The sequence below is a fragment of the Oculina patagonica genome, chromosome 1 (genome assembly GCF_052425735.1).
Source record: "Oculina patagonica isolate OP01 chromosome 1, crgOcupat, whole genome shotgun sequence".
NCBI classification, from domain to species: Eukaryota; Metazoa; Cnidaria; class Anthozoa; order Scleractinia; family Oculinidae; genus Oculina; species Oculina patagonica.
The window spans coordinates 43,014,721-43,032,856 of NC_135758.1; the positions used below are offsets into that span (position 1 = coordinate 43,014,721).

At 40.8% G+C, this 18,136-nt stretch overlaps 2 protein-coding genes across 3 annotated transcripts; both read left to right on the forward strand.

The window, feature by feature from the left end:
- Positions 1-4: 4 nt before the first annotated feature.
- Positions 5-15,356, forward strand: LOC144631791 (ATP-dependent DNA helicase Q5-like). 2 transcript variants are annotated; one of them, XM_078490356.1, is made up of 21 exons: positions 5-245; positions 1,075-1,633; positions 2,176-2,266; positions 3,244-3,340; positions 3,966-4,077; positions 4,800-4,907; positions 5,035-5,089; positions 6,112-6,191; positions 7,081-7,129; positions 7,580-7,764; positions 8,841-8,946; positions 9,808-9,850; positions 10,417-10,478; positions 10,624-10,706; positions 11,113-11,212; positions 11,938-12,066; positions 12,887-12,946; positions 13,417-13,470; positions 14,067-14,116; positions 14,956-15,069; positions 15,217-15,356. In XM_078490356.1, the coding sequence occupies exons 1-21, from the start codon at positions 146-148 to the stop codon at positions 15,263-15,265; spliced, it is 2,286 nt and encodes a 761-aa protein (XP_078346482.1). In that variant the 5' UTR covers positions 5-145; the 3' UTR covers positions 15,266-15,356. The 2 variants fall into 2 exon arrangements, with proteins under 2 accessions (XP_078346482.1, XP_078346489.1); XM_078490363.1 differs by lacking the exon at positions 15,217-15,356 and having other exon boundaries at positions 14,067-14,120; positions 14,965-15,069.
- LOC144631815 (ATP-dependent DNA helicase Q5-like) lies at positions 15,296-18,134 on the forward strand. Its single transcript, XM_078490386.1, has 3 exons — positions 15,296-15,684; positions 16,968-17,043; positions 17,827-18,134. Exons 1-3 carry the CDS (start codon positions 15,442-15,444, stop codon positions 17,925-17,927), a joined length of 420 nt encoding a protein of 139 aa, XP_078346512.1. The 5' UTR covers positions 15,296-15,441; the 3' UTR covers positions 17,928-18,134.
- The last annotated feature ends 2 nt before the right edge of the window (positions 18,135-18,136 follow it).

Here is an 18,136-nt window from a genome sequence, read left to right on the forward strand (position 1 = left end):
GGGTCTTCGTACCATCGTTTCATCGGTTTGTCATGTTCGTGAATAGTTCGGAGACCGAAGATAAACGAAGATTTCAAAACATGGCGGAAGAGGACGTGCCAACTTGTAAGGAGTTGATTCTTTTATAGTTTTTAAAGCTGGGAAAATGGCAACACAAGTTTTAACTGATTCATTGAAAAGTGTGTTTAAGCATAGTGACTTCAAGTCAAAGCTTCAAAAAGAAGCAATAGAGTGTCTTCATGAAGGTAAGTCACTATTTAATTGAAGAATTTAAAGGTAAGCTTATTAAGTTATTTTTAAGAAGACTTTATCTTAAGTCTTTAATACTTAAGCTTAAATCCTCAGTTACTTTTGGAGGCTTTTAGGAATGCTATAATGTCCTTTATTTATTGATATAGCTTACATAAACGAAGCCACATATGGGCTTTTTTAAAAATTGAGAAAAAGATTTCATATGGATGATGTGGAATTTGGGTGCCTGTGGGGGTGGGGTGGATGGCAGACTGGGGAGTGGGTAAGGGTATGCTCCTTACGAAACTTGAGCTATCCTCCGAGCTATCCTCCGCATTTTTGATTTTGTAGACAGAAGAATGTAGAAAACTAAAGGTAGGACCTCGAGCACCCTGGGAGCAAGGCGGATTTTTTATTTTCCTGCGGCTAAGAATTGGGAAAAAAGTATATCAGCAGAAAAGAAAGGGCTCTGTTTGCAGGGTGGACCGCAAACTCTGAAGCTTTGCATTTAGTTACCTTACCATATTCATTCATTTATTATTCTACTATTGCACCATTTTACCACATAATTTAGGGCAAGAGAACACGCAAAATATCTAGAACAGGACAAACAGACAATCTTACTGAATACAGACCAGAACTAAGAGGAAAAAAAATGGAATTATAAATCCCTTATAATTTCAATGGTTTAACATATAATACGACCAACTTTTGCTCAATGCTCTTATTTTCGAAAAAAAAAATATTCACACGTATTAAATAAGTTAAACCATTCAATAAGTTGTATGTATAATTACCTCAGTTACTCAGCTAATGCACTATCAAAATGGTCTTTTTGAACAGGAAAACAGGATGTGTTTGTATCCATGCCAACGGGATCAGGAAAATCTCTTTGTTATCAACTGCCAGCAGTTTTGGCTAAAGGAATAACAGTTGTATTTTCTCCACTGATTGCTCTAATTCAAGATCAAGTATTGCAATTAAAATCCCTGTCCATAAAAGTTGAAACATTAAACTCAAAACTATCAGCTTCTGAGAGAAAGCGAGTCTACTCAGAAATTCAAAAACTGAAGCCATCAATCAAGCTTTTATATATCACTCCTGAACTCGCGGCAACACCTGGATTTCAGAAAGTACTGAGCTCTCTGTACAAGAGAAAGCTTTTGTCGTTCTTTGTTGTGGATGAGGCACACTGCGTTTCACAGTGGGGACATGATTTTAGACCTGACTACCTGAAGCTTGGTTTATTAAGAAAACAGTTTAGTGATGTTCCATGGGCAGCGCTCACAGCAACTGCAACTCCTCATGTCCAAGAGGATGTTCTGGCATCTCTGCAGCTGCACAAACCCACAGCAATTTTCAAGACTACTTGCTATCGACCAAATTTATTTTATGATGTGTGGTATGTTGGGCTGTTCTTAAGATTTGTACTTCTGTTGATTGTGTTTCAAAACAAAGTCAACATTCATGTAAACTACCATACTCAGAGAAATGTGAAAAATGTGTTGTTCCAGAAATACTACCCCAACGGAGTGTTTATTGGTTTAAATTAAATAAACCTCCTTCCCTCTGGAAATTCCAGTTTAGGTTTATTCCTTCCTTTAAAGTTGACCCCTCCCTCTTGGAATATTCAATGACTCTTCCTTGGGAAGGGTATGGATATTTTCTGGAACCACACAATATATTAATTAAAATTGGTTTGGAATTTGCTCCCATCAGCTTCCTCATCACTGTCTTTGTGGTATGTCAAAAATGTTTTCTGAAGTGTCTTGATTAGCAATAAATGTGCCCATATTTATAAGTGATAGTAAAACATACAGTTTAGTAATGCTACATTCTCTTTTGCATTTTGGCAGCTGAGTCACACATAAATATGCATTGCAGACCTACATATACTTATTAAATATCTGACTAGCTTCAAATTTATCTTTAAACTCACTCAAGTTTCAAGGAACTCCTTGATGATCCTTATTCAGACCTCAAAAGTTTTGCTGACTCAGCATTATCAGAACAGGACAGCAGTAATGGCGGGAAGGTAATCAATAGGCCTTATGCATAATAACGTCATATGCTCAAAATTCACCACCACCACCAAGCCTCGTTAACGCGAATTATTTTAAACCTTCTGCCACCTTCATGCAGTTTTCACGTGGTTATTCTTTTCATCTTTGCTGCCTGGGGAATTCGTTCATGATTAAATTTGCAAGTTCGCACTTCGAAAGCGAGGCTTGGTAGTGAAACTAGCCAGTCTGACGTAAACATGCATAAGGGCTATTATGATTAGTAAAAAGCAATCTTTATCAGTCTAGCTGATGCTCATGGTCTCAGATCAACATCGCATCATCCATACCTGTCAACTCTCCCAGTTTTCCCAGGAGTCTCCAAGATTTTCATCAAATCTCCCAATCTGATTTTTTTCAAAGAGTATACAGACATTGTTGGAAATGATATTCTTACAATGCAAAGATTTCTAGACATCTCCAAATTTTTGTACTCATGGGGTTGGCAGGTATGATCATCTATCACAAAAGAATGATTTTGAGGAAACATGACCCATTTATGCTCTTGGCTAGCTCAATTCGTTTGACTCCAACAAAAGCCTGGTCTCAAGTGTCAGCCATCTTTTCACCCTAACCCCCCAGGGTTTAAGGGCTTGAAGACGGCTGAACCAATTACCCCTGATCTTTTTTATTTACCCTTCATCAGATTTTCATTTCTTAACCCGGTACCATACGTTCCGGCCCGGTACCATACGTGGGTTGAGTTTGTTGTTGGTTCTCGTCCTTGCTCCGAGGGTTTTTCTCCGGGTTTTCCGGTTTTCCTCCCTTCACAAAAACCAACATTTCCAAATTCCAATTCGATCTGGAATTAGTGGGATCAAGAAGAGCCACCTAGTGGAAGATCCCACTGTAAATTACCATTTTCCCATTACGTGTATCTACATAAAAATTGTGACAAAAACACAAAGAGTGGCTCTTGCAGTTGCATGTTGATGTTATTTTTTTATTGTAGGGTAGTGGCATTATTTATTGTCGCACTCGAGATGCTTGTCAAGAAGTGGCATCAAGGCTGAACAGAAAGGGACTCTCCGCAAAGGCTTATCATGCTGGTAAATAGTCCTAATTACCATCTCTAGTACATGAAATAAATATGTACTTAATATGTAGTCCTCAAATGAATAAAAATAAAACTTTTTTATTACAAATTACCTTGGTTAGTCTTCTCTGAAAAATTTCTTCGGGTTATCAAATGTGCCTCTCTTTTGGGGGAGGAAAGTTTGTGTGGCAAACCCAAAAAACATCTGTGTAGGTGGCATGAGCTTTTCAGCTGAAGGTAATTACAGATCGCTAGTCAGAGTAAATGATGTACCGGTATATGTAGGGCTGGTGTGTTAGTTTTACAGTCAAAATAGTCAGTGCGTGCCGCCTATTATTCCAGAATAGTTTTGATTAACGGCGAACAGATTGCATTATTTGTTTCAAACATTCAAATTCAATTTGAATATTGGAAATCATCCAACTGTAAACACGTGAACCTGTCGAAAATTATTGAATTTGATTGGTTAATTTTTGATGTAGGTTCACATGTTCACATGTTTACGGTTGGATGATTTCCAACATTCAAATTGAATTTGAATTTTGCAATGTAATCCGTTCGCCGTTAATCAAAACTATTCTGGAATAATAGGCGGCACGCTCTGACTGTTTTGACTGTAACTCTGGTGTTTTCCATAGGCATTAAACCAGCTAAGCGAGATGAGATCCAACAGGAATGGATGGATGGAAAAGTTGCAGTTATTGTTGCAACTATTAGTTTTGGTATGGGAGTTGATAAAGCGTCTGTCAGGTAAATATCTTGGTAGGCAGTTTACACATGTATTAATTGCAGAGAAGTTAATTAAAAGTTGCCCAAATGTCAAGAACATCTTGTACAAATTAGCCTGCATGCAGCGGTCTCCTATTACCTCATGAGGAAATAGGAGACAGCTGCATGCAGGCTAAGGGCCTATTTACACGAGAGCCAAGATGAGTTTCGTCCCGGGATGAATTTCGTCCCTGGGGATGAAAAAGATTTCATTTTATGAGCCTGTTCATCCCGGGATGCCGGGATGTAAGTCGTCCCGCCCCAGTTGAATTCATCTCGCCCGTTCTTACATTACATTACATTTCATCCTGGAAAGACTGTTTACATGGCGTTTTTCGTCATGTTTCATCCCGGGATAACATTTCATCCCAGTGCTTAGGACAGGGATGAAATCGTCCCACGATGAGTTCATCCCGGGACGGAATAACTCATCCCAGGGCGAAATCTTGTAGACAGCAACAAGAAAATGACCAGACACCGAGATGAATTCATTCCTGGATGAAAGTCATCCCGGGACGAAAACTCTCATGTAAAGAGGCCCTAAGTATAAATATGCATAGTAAATTTGGATACCAGGCTGAGACAGATTAATGGCAGTTGTTTTCTTACTAAAAACATGTTTTATGCTTGACATTGGAGATGTCTTAATGCATGGTGTACAACACGTAAATTTATATTTTTAACACTCCCTGCTATGTCATCAGGTTTGTTGTACACTGGACTTTGCCGCAATCAATGGAAGGTTACTACCAAGAATCAGGCAGAGCCGGCAGGGATGGAAAGCCTTCCTTCTGCAGGTTATATTACTCCAGGTTAGTCAAAGATAAATTTTATTTTTGCCATTAAACATTTATTTACAAAGTCCTGAATGCAGTGTAAAGTTAGCATCATTCATGTAGCATTACTGTTAATTTAAAATTGTGCTTTTTCCGTTTACAGGCTTGAGAGAGATCAAGTGTTTTTTCTCATTAAAAAAGGAATCAAAGAAAAGAAGGTAGCTATTAATTCATGACATAAAAGAGAGCTTTTGCTCAAGTCTAATTAGTTCTAAAAGATGAGCCCTGAAACGTGGAAACCTTTTTTTCTGTTATCCCAAGTTCACTGATTATTCAATTTTTTTAACAATTGATTGTTAAAATGGGCGAGAAGATTTACATAGAAACCAAAACAAAACAAAATTTTAACAGTTTTTAAATATTTTTAATTGACCACTCCCCTAGTTGGGCACTTCAAGGCCAATGTAACCAACATCTGAAACAAATATTATAAATGAACATAACATGGTTAAAAATTCCAACTGGAAGGAGGCAGACCAGTTGGCTATTTACAAGCATACAAGCATATTAAAAATGTCTACTGTGAACTTAAGAACTGCTAGGACCCAGCCCCCATAGTATAGAATTGGAGGTTTATGTTGTGCTAAGATCACCCCATGTTACTTTCAAGTCACAGTGGAACCAGTTTCATGTTGGAGCATGTTTACATTTTGGGCTAAAATGTCGAATTGGAGAGCCTGCCTGAACAGTGCAGGTACTTATAATGAATACCACACTAACACCTTGGTGCCTAGAAGAGTAGCGTGTGTGCCAAGCTTTCCTGGGACTTGCCATGCAGGTTACTAGAAGAAGTGTTATGTTCACTCTAAAACATGCAAATTCCGAAATTGGAGTGATAATAAATTGAGATCAGGAAATAGACCCAATATTAAGAACTGGTGCCAGAACTCAGTACATGTATGTTTCAGAGATGCCAAATAGATGTACATTTATGTACATGTATTTCCCACAAATCACAAAATTGCACATAGTGAAAGTACAACAGGCTGTTTACACATTGCTTCATTTCTACAATAACTGAGAAAATTCTCGTGCGCCTCACTGGTCGAAAGGTATGGTCAGTGAGAGTGTAGACCATGGACAAATGTGGTCGATTTGTTAAATAGCCTGTGAATACAGTCGTCTCTCATCGCTTCTAGCAAGAAGGCTAAGCTTGTTAATGTGATACGCCTTTTTCCAGAGCAAATTGTCCAGTGGAAGAAAGAATGAGGCGATTCAGTCCAGTTATGAGGCGATTGTTAAATACTGTGAAGAACCCAGGTAATTATATAGTTTACAATTTCAATCTTTCTTTCTGTGTTAATAGAAGCAGACTCGGTTGATCTCTGACTGGCTTTAGTTCTTTGAACGTTGTCAGGCGATAATTAAGTAAACTAGTCAAGATTGCCAAGTATCAGGAATTGACTGCAATTTTTAGGAGGGATGTTACTAAGTAACAACATAGCTAATAGGAGTCAACAGACGTAAAGAACTGTCCACTTAGCCTGAAATGTCAGTCGCCCCTTTTTTTTATTTTTATTTTTTATTGCAAAACACACACAGAACGTTCTTACAAAGTGACATGTTCACTACTAATTACTTACTATACAAGGCTTTACGCATTACTTACTATACAAAGCTTACTCTACTTACAGTACAATACACTGCTTACACTACCTACATGACAATTAAATTGTTTAAAACACACTTCTTACAATACAATACTCAATTTCTTAAAATTTAATATTTATACTTATAACAGCGCAATACAATTTATCTCTTTTAATACATTTGCAAAAAAACTACAACTACTTTTGGCTTATTAAAGATAATGAAAATTAAAATGGTAACTTATAAAGACTAAATCAAATTGCGCTATTTTTATCTTACCGACATTTTGTTCAAAAATTTTAGCTGTTTCTGTCAGTCATTGAGAGTGGCTTGGAAGAGCGTTGAAGGAATTACCTGTTCAGAGGACCTTAGAGCCTAATATATTGTGTATATTCGACTAGGGAGGGTGAAGATAAAGAGATTAGTTTTTTATTCATTTATTTTATTTCTTCTTTGAAAGGCTTTCCAGCAAATCCCACTTTTTGTTGGTTGTGTCATCTGTTCTTTGTTCAACGACATAAATCGATTTTAGATATTGTCAATGTTATTACTATTTCAGCTGTAGACACGCTCTAATAGCTTCATATTTTGGAGACAGCAAACCAAAGGTACGTCCGATGAACGGTGCTTTTGAAACTTTTGCATCGGGGGGCTCTTTCAATGCGTGTCTTTCAATGGTATAGTTCAATGGTTAAAACATCTGATTTTTGTGCGCAAGGCCATGGGTGTGACGTTCGTAATAAACTTAGACTTCTAGAATCTGGTACAACTTTTGCCACTGGCTAAGTGGGCTTTCTTACTTCTAGGCTAACGTACATGTACATGTACGTATTAAAACATAATCTTTTAACAACTCGTAAATAGTGGTGTTTTCCTGAAAATGCTCAAACGCTGCAAATAAAAACGGACAGATAACAGCACCAGTTTCTTCGGATTGTATATGTCAGAGTTGCAGATCATGGGCGACACTCATGTGATTCTCCTCTTTCCCCCCTGGCGAGTACTCCAGTCACTTCTATACACAACCTCAAATCAGTCTCTTCCTCCTCTTTTTGCAGTGCGCTAAAGGTTGTGATTACTGCAAAGATCCTGATGCAGTCGACGAGCTTGTGGATCACTGGCGTCGTGGTGTGATGGCGGGACACAACAGGAGCGTGACAGCGGGAAGGACTTATATTGCACACATGTCGAGCGGAGAGGATGGCGAGCTTTATGGAGGAGGAAAATGGGGATACGACAGAAAGTAAGAGAATTAGTTTCAATAGCGGCAGTTTGCATTCATGCATTCATGCAATCATTGCATGAATGCATAACCCGAGGCTAACAAGTCTACTGCTTAGCAGTAATCTGCTTCCATAGGTTTTCGATCATCTGTCTTTCATTGAAGTGAAATAGTGGCTCAGATTTTATTGAGAAAAGAGAAGAAAGAATACCTCTGGGACTAAGGTACCTTAGATGAAATCGAGGGTGGAACATTCACCTATATTCATAGTGCTAAAAGTAATTCAAATGCCGTTAAAGCAGTTTTCACTTGAGTGTCGAAAGTTAATTGCGTTTGCTTTGGTTTTGCATTGCTACGCTTAGTGATTGGTTTAAAAATCTCGCGCCACTTCCTCAACCAATCAGAAGTAAAACCAAACACAATCGTGACTCGCGCGCGCACGTTTTCCTGCGCTTCGTGCCGGCTACATGTATTTGCTTTGAGTTTTGATTGGTTCACTGAATTGTCTGTGTTTTTTGTGATTGGCAAAAGTAATTACTTTGGTTTTGGTTTTATGACACTCAATTGAAAACTGCTCTAAGTACACGGAAGGATTCTCTTCCTTTGCTTCGTTATCCAATAGTCTCTAAAATGCTAAGGCTTTTTAAACGTTTGAGAAACAAGTCGGAGATCACAGACTGCTAAACATGTGGTAAAATGATTCGGGACTCGTTAAAAAGGAGGCCTTTTTGCAGTCTACAGATAACCAAAGAAAGTCGCTGGTTGAGCGCCAATAGATGTAGGCGTGGTCTTCATTGAGGTCACTGCTGTCTAGTTTAGATATTTAGCTTGATAAAACAGACACTTCTCATCACGCGCTCGTCTTTATTTCTCGTGAGATCGAGGGAGACGACCGCGCGCGGGGGTGATAATACTCGCGCGATGATTGCATTCCTAGGCAACTAGAAATATCTTCTCGTCTGTCTGAGATTATTTGAGATTTGGATTGCTTTGAAGCACATTTACAGTAGTGTAGGAATTCATGGTTCACTAAAATGTCAGCTAAAACCACTCTCTATGATGCTACTGAAAACGTTTCTGTATTGACGTATTTCCAGGTTATATGATGATGATGACAATGAAGATGACAGCGAGGGAGGTTCTGAGGAAGAGCGAGCATTCCGATGTAAATTGATTGCAAATGAGTTTAGAAAACGGCGAAAGGTAAAAATCACCGTATAAATCATAATGGATATTTATTTTACCTGGATCTTTCAGTCGGTGAACAAGTCTTCGTGAAATCAACAAGGATTTTTTTTAAAGAGCTCTAGCATCTAACCTGGCATACATCCAAGTCTCTCTTGGATATTGAGAGACAAACGAAACTTGACAAATTTTCAGTTTTGTCCAGATAGCCTCGGAGCCAGGCTTGTTTTCCCGGTAGAATACAAGTATTGATATATCGCACGTGGCTTAATACAGCACCCACCACCACCCGAAGATTATGTCGACTCAATGTCATTTGCAGAAGTTTGCCTTTGTCGTGAAACGTGTGGTATATTGTTCCTTGCAGTTTTGCTTTCTCCCACGGTGTTTTCTGTTCCCGCAAAGCTTAGAATAGCGATTCAAATATACGTGTCGTTCGTAGCTCAGATATTGCAAGGATTTGTTATAGGTATGTTCAGTTGATCATACCTCTGACTCATCTCTTTCGCGGACACGGTGATCAATTCTTTTTTACTTCGGGGAAGATATCAGGAAATTTCCGTGTCAGTTGTTATTTTGAGGTACCGTGATTTCCGGGAATTTTTTATTTTAAACGATTCCTTTGCTTACAGAAATCTATTGACCTTTTTGAACACATTTTAGTTAGCGACAATTTGTACACTTTGATCTCGCCGTTTATTAGCTTTTATTAAATACCACTCATGTTCACCTCCACCTAGGTGAGAAACCCGGAGAAACTATCGCCTTTAGCGACCATTGTGTAATCCAGCGGTTCTGCTCATTTGAATACAATTCAGAGTTTTGCAAGGTCGTGCTGCATTGCATATAACATGTATCCTTCTTCTTTCTCGTGTGTAGGGAAAGCAATCGCTGTCCTATCCAGTTAGTCCTCAGTTACCTGGTGAGTATAAAAGTGGATGCTTTTATAAAATAAAATAATTATGTTGCTTTGTACACGTGTTACTAGGTCTTACTAAAAGTAAAGGCTCTTGGAACTCAATAAGGTTTCAACGGAGTTGTTAATTTGTAAAATATTTTCAGTTGTCGTTAATTACGAATGAACAGCAAAATCGTGTTGTTTTCTCGCTATAACAGAATTTCTTTTGAAGACTGGTTTTCATTTCATCTTCCCTCGTCGGCAGATCATATTGCAATTCAAGTAAATTTGAAAATCGGACGTAATTTGTAACATATTTGCAAGAAAAATGCCTAGTCAGTAATCACATAGAAACGAGCTTTAGCCTTACTCTTTAGAGTACTGGCCATATGTAAATAAGGAGAGACGCTTGAGCGAGATGAAATAATAATAAGGAGATCAGAAGAAAAGCTTTCTTTTTGTTTGTTTATTTGTTTGTTTGTTTTACGGTGCCCCGCTTCGCTATAAATCCACATTCTCCTTCAACTGCCCGGTTCGACCGTAAGAGACCAGTTAAGATTTCGGGTTTAATTACTTTACTTTCTTATTAGGTCCCAATTGTCGCCTCAAAGAAGCTTCAAACTATCTGCACATCCCGAAACTTTCCATCAAGGTAGGAAGTCGACTAAACTTTTGTGTCGCCAAACCCTTTTTCCAACTGAGTTCACCCCATCTGTTCACACAGTTCATCCCATCACAGTAGAGGAATCATAATGGGGGAATTCTCTTGTATTTATGGTCTATATTTTGTTTGTTAGGTGAGGGAACACTGTTTCGGTCTGTTAGAGGAAGCGATGAAATCAAACATCAATCAGTGTGCCAAGATGGACGATTCTGCGAGGTAAGAGTGGCTCTCAATGGCTTTATAATTCTTTTTTTTTTTTATAAAAATAAATTGAAGTCCATAGTACATATCAACAACTTGTAGTCAGGCTTTAATATTTGTCCGTCCATTTAGGAAATTGTACAGTGGGAAAAATCATTTGCTGTCCTTCGCATCCGTTTTGGGGTTTTGGGTTTTCGAGGAAGGGAATTTCGTATAAGAAAAAACGAATGCGAAGGAGAGTGCTTCACAACGCAAGCGCACGGAAAGTTGTCACGTGTGATCGTCGTCATGGAGATGAATTAACCCCTCAACCAATGGAAGCCGGGGGCTTCGTCCCACCGCGTTAGTTTTGTGGTGATCCGAAAATAACTTCTATTCAGGCTGCGTGACATTTTCTCTGTTTGTTTCTGGTCACGTTTAGGTTGTTGTTTGATATGGAGTCCACATTAATTGATATCGAGCATAGCATCTTCAAGAACAGTAAAACAGACATCGGTTACAAGACTGCCATGCTGAAAAAGGTGATAAAGTTAATTATTCCCCTCCAATCAAATTTTAGCCACTCGTTACTTTTCTTTCCACAAAGTGACTGTTGTTGGAGCATGGGTACAGCAACCCGTAGGCTAACCATATCGTGACGTTTCGTAGCCACTTAATAGAAAAATAAGCAGCTTTGTAATTTTTCAAATTAGAGCAATTTCTTTTGTATAGAACATGTTTCTCTTAGGGGCCTCATTACATGAGAGCCGGCATGAGTTTCGTCCCGGGATGAAAAAAATTTCATTTTACATGAGCGTGTTCATCCCGGGATGCCGGGACGTAGGTCGTCCCGCCCGAGTCGAATTCATCTCGCCCGTGCTTACATAACATTACATTTCATCCCGGGAAGAACTGCTTGCATGGCGTTTTTCGTCACGTTTCATCCCGGTGCTCAGGACAGGGATGAAATCGTCCCGGGATGAGTTCACTCCCGGGACGAAATCATGTAGACAACAACAGAAAAATGACCGGACACCGAGATGAATTCATCCCGGGACGAAAGTCGTCCCGGGACAAAAACTCTCACGTAAAGAGGCCCTTACATTAAAGAAAACCCAACTAAAAAATGAACACCCATTGTGATACAAAATAACCAAAAGAAAGACAGAACGTTGAGGTCAACTTGTTAGCTCAAAGTTTCGACATCAGCAGAAGCCGGGTTCGATCTTCAAGTGGCAGAGTTTAGATATTCTGACTGTAATTGCAGGTTAGTGAGGTGAAATCCAGCAGCACTAATGGCAGGGTTTTTGTTTGGAGCGGAGCTTCACAAAACAACACCGCATCATCCACTGTGACTTCGGCCTCAAGTGATAATGTACAACAGGAAATTAACAAGGTGTGTGTTTAATTACCCCGCGAAAACAGCCGCCTCTCATCGCTCCCGCTTCTACGTATACATTCTGCCGTCGCAGCGTATACTCACTTTTATTAAAAACTAGCAATGGTATATTGCAATTCCTGCGTTTTGATTGGTTAACAGGCAACGGTATATGAGCTCATATACCATTGACCACAAATTTGGTAGCCGAAACGCGTCGACGAAAATAGCTGGGGAGCCCAAATATTTCAATTCTTTGAGCGTTTTTAATAAAACAATTATTCCACTCGCGCTTGTTGGATATGAGATCGTTATAGCCAACTCGTCGTTGACTAGCTGCCATCTCATATCCAACGCGCGCTCGTGGAATAATTGTTTAATAACTGCCCCAGTTTTTTCTTTAACATTTGTCATTTCTTTAAAAATTGTTTATTGCTACAGTGGAACCCCGAATAACGATATGCCAAGGGGGCAGTAAAATTATATCGTTGTATCGAGAAATCGTTATATCGGGGTTCCTCCCATACCTTTTACTATTGCCGGGACATCATATTCATCGTATATCGGGAGTATGTATCGAAGATCGTTATATCGGGGTTCCACTGTAATTCCCTATTTCCGTTCCCTATTTATACGACCAGCGTTTGTTTTGGTACAGTTGTTCTGCCCCTCCTGCGCCCCTCCCTCCCCACACTAGCGAAAAACAACTGGCTGTCAGAGTTGTCTAAAGTCCGTAACCTAGCCCTTGTAATACCAGACTGTATGTAACAGAACCGCCTGAAATAGTGTGACTTTGTCACGGTCTCTTAGAAGTCTTTATTGCACTTTACTTATTCAGGAACCAGAGGAATCTGACACCAAGGAATGCACACCATTTGTGTCTGCGTTACAGCTGGTGGTAGGTCTTTCATGAGCCAGTGAACGTTTTAACGAATAAGTTTGTATTTTTGTAATTATTAAGAATTTTCTTCATGTTGTAGAATGTTGCTTTTATGTGATCCGTTTTGTACACTTCTCAAAAGCGGAAGCGGATGTCTCTAGCAAGCGGAAACTCTATGCCATGGTAAACTCCCAGTCTAGTTCCCAGGCGTGCTTGGCTTAAGGAAGTTTGGACTCTATCGCGAGCCCGCTCCCGTCCCAGGCTTTGCACGGTCACCGAAACAAGAGAGAATACCAAGGGACTAGGCTGCTAGTCTCCGCAGATGGACATCTGTTTCCATTGGAATCAAAATTAACTACATAATGCTGGTAATAGTGTTGAATCAAGTGCCACTCAATGGATGCCGTCCTTTGAATACTGTGTTTTGGAAGGTTGACTGTCTCTTTATATCGATTACTCCATGATTCTGTGTTCTTCTTTTCTTGTAGAAATCAAACAATAGAGTAACAAAAGAACCTGTTGTATTTAAACAACCAACAAAGGTACTAACAATAGAGCTCTTGAATAGAGGACCACAAGATTGGTTAGTGTTGGTCACTGTTAAGTATTACCCTCTATAAGTAGCCTGTTCCAGGCTCTTCCAGGCTCTCGGTTTGTGGGGAAGAGCGAAAGAAGCGGGCGAGCGCGAAAAAAAAAAAAAACGAGTGGGAAGAAGGCTCTTTCCTCCGCTCGCCTACTTCCCCTCGTTTAATTTTCTGCGCTCGCCCGCTTCTTTGGCTCTTCCCCATTAACCGAGAGCCTGGAACAGGCTACTCTATAAGTAAAGAATTTACTTGGTTTTTAGTAGAAATTACGTAAACCCGATAACAAAAAGTTTTATAGGCACCCTCTTCTTGTCGAGTCTTAGACAAGTCTTGTCTAATTCCTTAAAAGCCAGGTCCAGGCCTTGATCGCTAATAATTTTTGCGACACTCCCAGGCCGCGCCATGTGACCCGAAACAAACTGACCGTGCGAAACGTAGTAGCCTGAGCAGTGGCCAGGCAACTGGGTAAATTCAGGAAAAGAGAATATTTTTATCTGTATCTCTAGCCAAGCTACAATCTCTATTGTTTTTCTCTTCGCTTTTTTTCCCTACAGATTCCTACTCCTAAAGTGATTCCAACAATAAAGTACTTCTTTGAGAACAGGTAGGTATCTTATTATTGGTTGATCGTCGATCTTGCTTCTTTTAACTGGGCGTAGCCTGCAATACAGGCGTTTTTAAGGTGGCTCGTACCAGAGTTGAGTGCGACGGGAAGAAAATGGCCAAAAAAATTAAAGATCGGAGCAAAATTGAATAAATTACCCATGTGGGACAACCAATAATTACGTCATCAGTGGTACCATGGCGACGGGAAGATGACCCTCAGCTCCAGTGCAACACTAACTCGATGACCCCCACCGGAACAAGAGAAAGAAAACCGAAGCGGAGCAGAGGACAAGACGCGCAGAAAAGGTGGGTGTAGGTGCGAGCCGGACTGCGGTTCCGCGCACTAAATGATAGGAGCAGCGCGTGGTGGGAACACGCGTGGACCCTGCTTTCGGAACTCGGCTCAGGATAGGGTGAGTAGAGGAGTTGTGCCTCTAGGTCTATTTAGTATTTGTGTGAAAAATGTGTTGACAGCGAACAAAGGGAAGAGGGGACACGTGAGACGAGAGGGAGGAGGAGCGAGGAAAGGAGGGGAAGCAGCGGCGCCATGTTGTTTAAATCTGGGTGACTGGGGGGGGACGCGCGCGAGTCACCAGACCGCACGCAAGAAAAACCGGTACGAGCCACCTTAATGGAATAGCGTTAGATAATTTTGTCCGCGTATTTATTAACCTTGAAGTCGCAAACGTCCTTCTCCCTAGGACGCTTTTTACCTTTCTCCCCAAGCCTCTTTTGGGATCGAATCCGCTCGCCCGATAAAAATGCGCTCGCTCGCCGGCTAAAATACGCCTGTATATTGCAGGGTAAACTAGGTTTTGTTATTCATTTCATTTTTAGTGATAAAAGTGAAGTCAACAACAACAACAACAGCAGCAGCAGCAGGAGGAGGAAGAACAAGCAGATGATAGTGGCAAAATATCCACTAACAGCCACAAGAGAACAGCTTCAGAGGTTTGTTTGTCTCTTAAACTCCTCCATAGTTAGTAGACTATGACTCCTCTTACAGAATTCTTCCGGCCTGGCGGTTGAAAAGTTTCCTTATTGGCTTGAAGTCTAAGGATTTTCAGTGTAGTTTTCATTTTTTTAATGTTTTTCAAGGGTTTTTGGTGGCTGGACGATGCTCCTTTACACAAGAAGTCAAGACTAGAAGATAAATCTACAACAGATACTTGTACAAACAGTAAAAATGGAGGAGATGCTAAAGACACGGCGATTCCGAGTGACGTTTTCTTCAGGAAAGCGTCGGAATTAAAGCCTTTTAAACGATTCAACCACAACTTGAACATCAGTACTTCTTTCAAGCTTAAAGACAAGTCAACTGGAATGAAGACACTTGACAATTTTATAGATAAGGACAGCCCGTCCTCGACCAAGTGTTCACGATCAAAAGTAAACACACAGACTGTAAGTAAAGACAATCATGACAGGAGAAGGTCTGGTGAAGGATTATCGCATGGTAGCCATGGTAACGTCTCCCCTGGGGACCCTGCTGGTGTGAAGGACGTGGCCAATGTAGTTGTCAAGTACTTGTCTCCTTACCTCAAACAGGGCTCTATTGTCTCCAAGGTAACCGTCATGACTCAAATCTTTTCTGACTGAAACTTTTTACCCTCGAATGAGCCGGTTAGGGCCAGAGGTGCAAGAAACCGAGCATCACAGAACAACAGCGCAGAGACCACACGAGAAGACAGAACACCCAGGGGGGGGGGGGGAGCCCCACCCGAGCGAGCCCCCGAGTCATCGGGGGAGTCGGGATCCGGCGAGAGGCCCGCACGAAGGACAGAGAGAGAGAAAGATCAGTGCAGCAGCGAAACCGAAGGGCAGACACACGGGGGCGCACGAACCCGCGCTGCGGAGCTATGAGGTGTTGTGTGCTGTACCAACAATCCCCAGTGGGCGGACGTGTACACTGTCACATGCACAGCACTAAAAAGAGCACGGCATCACATCTGCGCAACTACACGACGATGACGATCGGATTACACGCTGCTTTAGATTAGTAGAGAATTGAACCCCATAATAAGTGATTCCACGACAGCAGCTTCCACGGGGAAAAGATGCCTGGCATCACGTCACCGCTGACACACGTGAGAGCGCAAGGTGAGAGCATCGCTACCGGTCCCAGACCTCGTTTCTCCCCCTGATCTAACAGAGAGTCAGCAAGGCAGCAATTCCCCAGATTAAGACCCTGAGAGGTCGGCTGGGACTCGAACCCGAGACCTCCCGCACGGCAGTCCGGCGCTCTACCAATGAGCTAACCGGTCAGGCGGTTTCGTCCCGACACAGAAAAAGCCGCGAGAGGGTTGGGGCACGCTTGGGAGAACGCAAGCCCGCCCCAGTTACCCCGACGATACTTTTTATTTTGGCTTCCCTGCTGGATCAATCAAATAAATGAACTGTTTAAATCTGTTTAGCGTGTGCTGAATGGGCCACCCTGCATAAATAAAGTTTTACCTACCATTTTAGAAGAAAATATGTGCATTCCCACTAAGACGAGGAGCCTGCGTGTTTTCTTGAATTTCTTCTCAGTTACTTAACTGTAAGTTTGAGTGCCTCTCTATCTCGCTATATCGGTTGTCAGACTTTTTTTATGCACGGTTGGTTATAGAGATGATCCCTGAATTCTGTTGCTCACCCTTTTCCGTTTACTTTTTATTCAGAGTTCCTCTGATCAAAGGGCATACATTTTACTTACGGCTCCCTTAATCGATATTACTAGCAAATTCAGTCTGCAGTCAGCTCGCTTTTTCAGAATTAAGCAGGGGGGCAGCATTATGTCCCCTGTTTGCGCATCGTTTCTTGCTTTTAATTTGCTGTGTAATCACTAGTTATGTTTTCTTTTGTGACAGGACTTGTTTAAGTTTTTAGCTCGCTGTATCACCCACAGAGTCATGGGAACTGGAAAAGTGTCATCGCCCTCCTCGAGTGAGTGGTTATCAACATGCAGATTTCCTCAGTGGTCTTCTGTTCATCCTTACATGACCTTCCTTGGAGACCCTGCTGGCACAGTTAGTGGGGCAAGGGAAAGTAGAAACGGCGGGAAAAAATCAGCGAAGAAAAGTTGGAGCAAAAGCGAGGAGCTCCACGGTTTTTTCTTCGCCGACTTTTTTAGTCCCGCAGTTTCTACTTTCCCTTGTCCTACTTACTGCTCCTGAGTCTCCTAGGACGTTATAGCGGTATTCACTTAGTGTCGGTTTCGCGTGCATTGGCAACTCACTCAGTGTTGCCCGTGCCATTTTCTCAACCAATCAGAAGAAACCAAACCAAACGTGCCGCTCGCGCACGTTTTCCCGCACTTGTGCGCATGATTTGCTCGAGTTTGATTGTCTCCCCGGCCCTTGCCCACTTAGGGCATGGCCATGTTAGTTACAATTGTCGTGTCGTGTTGGCTAGAGTGATTACTTTAGTTTTGGTTTTACAACACTCAATTGAAAACTGTTCTATGAAAAGTTTGGTGTGGTGTAATTCATGTGTAGGAACGGAATTGCTTGGAAACCAGAGTAAAATTGCCTCTGTCCCGTTTGTACTTACTTCTGAGGAATTTGGAAAGCTCATTTTTCACTTCCTTAATTCTAAGTTACTGATAAACTCTCTATCTTGAAATTGAGAAAAAAATCATATGAATTTAATTATTATCTAAGTGTTGTGATTGACTTTTCCCTTTTTTTTTACTTTTTATTCAAGATTTAATTGCTTTTTTTCTTTTAGGAAAACTGGAAATCAAAGCGACCGTGAAGAAACTGTTTGAAGTGTGCAGGAAATTTGAGCAGGAGAGTGACTGGGATAAATACATTAGAGCTGTTGAATAAAGAAAAAAAAAACTGATATATCAGAGTAGGAAAGAATGAATGAATTATACTTATTTGTACGTATGAAGAAATAGAATTAATATTTTGTTATATTGCAATTGTTGTAAGAATTGAGGAAAAAAATATTATTTATAACAAGTTTGTAATAGAAATTGTACATTTTGGGACGTATAAACTGATCAATAAAGACAATGTTGAGTTTACCGTGA